Raw genomic sequence first — 4,810 nt, 5'->3', positions numbered from 1 at the left:
GGTAGAGCGCCAGTCCATCGCAGGGCAACACACAGACACACCACCACTCACACTAATTTAGAGACTCCAATAAACCTAACTCACTTTTTTGGATTGTGGGAGGAGGCCGGAGTACCCGGAGGAAACCCACGTAGCATGGGAACATGCAAATTCTATCTCCTGACATGTTTCGATTGTCGACTGCCAGTTTTCCTCAGAAGTGATATGCCCTGATGTGTCCCTACAAGTTCTCTCATAAAAAGCTCAGGAGCTCATTAGTGACTAGAGCTCCTGATGGCCTCTCACATGGTTCATGCTGCTGGCCAAGTGAGAGACGGATTTAGAAAAAATTAGACAGAACTTTAATGGCATGTCATATGGCATGGCATAAAACTGGGGTATTCAACTCTAGTCCTCAAGGGATTCCTGAGACTTTTAGATGTGTCCCTGCTCCAACACACCTGAATCAAATGAATAGCTCGTTATCATGTATCTGCAGGTTTCAACCAGGTGTTTTGGAGCAGAAAAACATTTAAAGTCTCAGGAATCTGGCCCTCAAGGACTGGAGTTGAATACCCCTGGTTTAAATCATGTTGCTTGAGAAAAGGAAACTGGGACGTCCTTTTACCACCATGAATGCTAATGCTAGTGTGGAAGCTGTTATACAAGCTGCTGCGATGCCAACACGGTGTGAAAATACAGTTTGTCCACAAAAGCCTCCTGTCTTCTCCCCATCAGCAGAACTGATCCCAGTCTGTAGCTCCAATGGTTCAACCGAAAGAACATCCGTTTCTGCATCTTCACCTTCTACTAAAATGATTTCTAGTTTGGTCTTTTCTCCTTCCAGTCCATTCATTTCCTGGCGAGGTTTCACCAACTCGTTATCAGGGTTCTTCATGGCGTTTTCAGGACAAAAGGGATTGGTGTGTTCCTTCATTCCAGTCTGAAGATCACTCAATTTGTCCTTAAGACTTTTAATCTCCAAATCCTTTTCACACGTGTGACTTTCCATTTCACCCATCTGAGCTACAAATGAATTGTACTGTTGGATTAAAACATCATTATCCTTTAGTAGCTGCTCAGTTCGTCAATAAAGGATTTCATTGGTGAAGCTCATCATGCTTTGATCCCAAATTCTACCTATTGTACCAATGCAGATTTTCATTTCTCCAATTCTGACTTCTTTATTTTCGAGCAATATTTTAATGACTTTTCTTTGGTTTTCTCCAATTTTTCCCCAAAGATTATTTAATACAATCTTGCGACTTTGAATCTCAAAATCCCTCTCATTTTTAATTTCCTCCATCCAAGCAGCAAGTGAATTGTTTTGTTGGATTAAAACGTTTTTATCTTTTAGCTGCTGAGTTTTCACATCATATCTTTCACTCATGGATGTGTGTATTTTCTGTCCTTTTCGTGGAGCTGGACCTGTGATTCTGCATTTTGTTTCGATGTAGATTTTAGTTCCTTTCTTCCCTTCAAGCTCCAATTTCAAATCTTTAATTTTCTGGCAATATTTCAGAGACTCCTCTTTGGTTTTCTCAGATTTCTCCAAAAAATCATCCAATACAATCTTGAGATTTTAAATACAAGAATCCTTTTCATTGTTCATTTCCTCTATCCTTTTTCAAAAGGTTCATTGTTTCGTTGATTAAAACTAAATAATTTTCACTCGTAGAGCGCAGCTTTCTTTGCAATGATTTGATCTGTTCCTGATGTTCGGAATTTTGTTCCAATGCTGATTTTAATTCCTCTTCTTTTTCTTCAAGCTCTAACTCAAATTCTTTCATTTTCTGGCAATAATTAAGAGACTGTTCTTTCAATTTCTCCATTTCACTCAGACGAATATTTAATTCAGTCTTGTGACTTTGAATCTCAGAATCTTTTTCATGTATTTGATCTCTCATTTTCTCAATTTGAGGAACAAATGATTTGTTTTGTTCAGTTAAAACATTATTTTCCTTTTGCAGCTCCTGAATGTTTGAGGAGTTTGTCAGCGAGGAGGTATAGATGATTTTTGCTGTTTCGCGCTCATACTGAGATTTTGCATTTTCTTCCCATGCTGATTTTAGTTCCTCTTTTTGTCCTTCAAGCTCCGATTCCAAATGTTCAATTCTCTGGCAATGTTCCAGAGACTCTTCTTTGTTTTTCTCCACTTCATTCTGAAGATCATGAAATCTATTCTTGTGAGATTGAATCTCAAAATCATTTTCATCTTTAGTTTTGTCTATCTGAGCAACAAGTGATTTGTTATGTTCAACTAAAACATTATTTTTCTCTTGTAGCTCCTGAATGTCTGAGAAACAGATTTTCAGCGTGGAGGCAAACAATATTTTTGCTGTTTCGCGCTCATACTGAGATTTTGCATTTTCTTCCCATGCTGATTTTAGTTCCTCTTTTTGTCCTTCAAGCTCCGATTCCAAATGTTCAATTCTCTGGCAATGTTCCAGAGACTCTTCTTTGTTTTTCTCCACTTCATTCTGAAGATCATGAAATCTATTCTTGTGAGATTGAATCTCAAAATCATTTTCATCTTTAGTTTTGTCTATCTGAGCAACAAGTGATTTGTTATGTTCAACTAAAACATTATTTTTCTCTTGTAGCTCCTGAATGTCTGAGAAACAGATTTTCAGCGTGGAGGCAAAAAATGTTTTTGCTGTTTCGCGCTCATACTGAGATTTTGCATTTTCTTCCCATGCTGATTTTAGTTCCTCTTTTTTTCCTTCCAGCTCCGATTCCAAATCTTCAATTCTCTGGCAATGTTCCAGAGACTCTTCTTTGTTTTTCTCCACTTCATTCTGAAGATCATGAAATCTATTCTTGTGAGATTGAATCTCAAAATCATTTTCATCTTTAGTTTTGTCTATCTGAGCAACAAGTGATTTGTAATGTTCAACTAAAACATTATTTTTCTCTTGTAGCTCCTGAATGTCTGAGAAACAGGTTTTCAGCGTGGAGGCAAACAATATTTTAGCTGTTTCGCGCTCATACTGAGATTTTGCATTTTCTTCCCATGCTGATTTTAGTTCCTCTTTTTGTCCTTCATGCTCCGATTCCAAATGTTCAATTCTCTGGCAATGTTCCAGAGACTCTTTTTTGTTTTTCTCCACTTCATTCTGAAGATCATGAAATCTATTCTTGTGAGTTTGAATCTCAAAATCATTTTCATCTTTAGTTTTGTCTATCTGAGCAACAAGTGATTTGTTATGTTCAACTAAAACATTATTTTTCTCTTCTAGCTCCTGAATGTCTGAGAAACAGATTTTCAGCGTGGAGGCAAAAAATCTTTTTGCTGTTTCGCGCTCATACTGAGATTTTGCAATTTCTTCCCATGCTGATTTTAGTTCCTCTTTTTGTCCTCCAAGCTCCGATTCCAAATCTTCAATTCTCTGGCAATGTTCCAGAGACTCTTCTTTGTTTTTCTCCACTTCATTCTGAAGATCATGAAATCTATTCTTGTGAGTTTGAATCTCAAAATCATTTTCATCTTTAGTTTTGTCCATCTGAGCAACAAGTGATTTGTTATGTTCAACTAAAACATTATTTTTCTCTTCTAGCTCCTGAATGTCTGAGAAACAGATTTTCAGCGTGGAGGCAAAAAATCTTTTTGCTGTTTCGCGCTCATACTGAGATTTTGCAATTTCTTCCCATGCTGATTTTAGTTCCTCTTTTTGTCCTCCAAGCTCCGATTCCAAATCTTCAATTCTCTGGCAATGTTCCAGAGAATCTTCTTTGTTTTTCTCCACTTCATTCTGAAGATCATTTAATCTATTCTTGTGAGTTTGAATCTCAAAATCCTTCTCATCTTTCATTTTGTCCATCCGAGCAACAAGTGAATTGTTTTGCTCTTCACGTTCAAACTCCAAAACTTCTATACGCTCCTGAAGTTTTAAGTTCACGTCTTTAAGTCTTTTTTCTTCTGTAGCTTGTGTTAACAGGCTGATTTTTGCAACACCCAACTGTTCTTGGAGATGCAACAATTCTTTGCTGAGATTCTGATAATCATTTTCCAGCTTTGTCCTTTTTTGTCCATCTTTGTATTCTGAAGTGAGCTTCTCCCTCTTCTCATGCTGGATACTGTCATCCTGTTCTTCATATTGGGCTTGTAAAGCACATCCCTTTTTCAAAGACAGTTTAAGACTTATTTTGGACCTAATCCTCTCAACAATTTCCCGTGTTCGAGGGTTCACCTCACCGCGATAGGTCTCAGTTCCACTAGAAGTCGCAGTTTGCTCTTTGGTTGGATCCATCTCTGTCGTTGTAGAAAATAGTAGCCGATTGTAAGTTTAATGACCTGTGTTGAGTAAAGTGTCTCTTCCTGATCTCTATTGCCAATGTACTTCTTCTTATTATTATTTTGTGTAGTTTTACGGCAGTTGGCAACCAAGGCAAGGAGCGTTACCGTCCAAAATGCCAATGTATCTGAAGGGTGCAGCTTTTAAGTAAACTCAGATAAAAGGCAAAGGCGCACTACTTTTTTCTAAAGCTTAAGGTGCTGTGATGTCATCCTGGTGACGTCATCAAGCTAGGTAAAAGTAACAGATTACAAGTACTTGCGTTACTGTAATTGAGTTGCTTGTAATTGAGACCACCTGGTCTGCAGTTCCCGCTTAGTGGATGCAGTGGCGTGGCTCATTGACGTAAGGCTGCAGCAAATTGTGCGGTGCGAGTTTTTCCGGCACCTGCTGGAAGTCCTGCAGTGCTCCAAAAGTGAGCATAGTTTCCGCCTCCTTCTCCGATCACTGGTACACACGGATGCTCATTTAACGTAGTATGTATGTGGCGGCCTCTCTGCTCCTTTCTGGCTCGGCACAAGTTTATCATCATCTCC

General features: G+C 38.5%; 1 protein-coding gene across 1 annotated transcript; it reads right to left on the bottom strand.

The window, feature by feature from the left end:
- Positions 1 to 1,377: 1,377 nt before the first annotated feature.
- On the bottom strand, positions 1,378 to 4,421 carry LOC114468857 (myosin-3-like). The gene is made up of 2 exons (XM_028455979.1): positions 3,775 to 4,421; positions 1,378 to 3,445 (listed from the first exon to the last, which is right to left on the bottom strand). Exons 1-2 carry the CDS (start codon positions 3,782 to 3,784, stop codon positions 1,581 to 1,583), a joined length of 1,875 nt encoding a protein of 624 aa, XP_028311780.1. The 5' UTR covers positions 3,785 to 4,421; the 3' UTR covers positions 1,378 to 1,580.
- Between the last annotated feature and the right edge of the window lie 389 nt (positions 4,422 to 4,810).

Source organism: Gouania willdenowi, chromosome 8, assembly GCF_900634775.1.
Source record: "Gouania willdenowi chromosome 8, fGouWil2.1, whole genome shotgun sequence".
Lineage (NCBI taxonomy): Eukaryota > Metazoa > Chordata > Actinopteri > Blenniiformes > Gobiesocidae > Gouania > Gouania willdenowi.
Note: the sequence above shows the minus strand (reverse complement) of the source record. Positions and strands in the feature narration are given on the sequence as shown.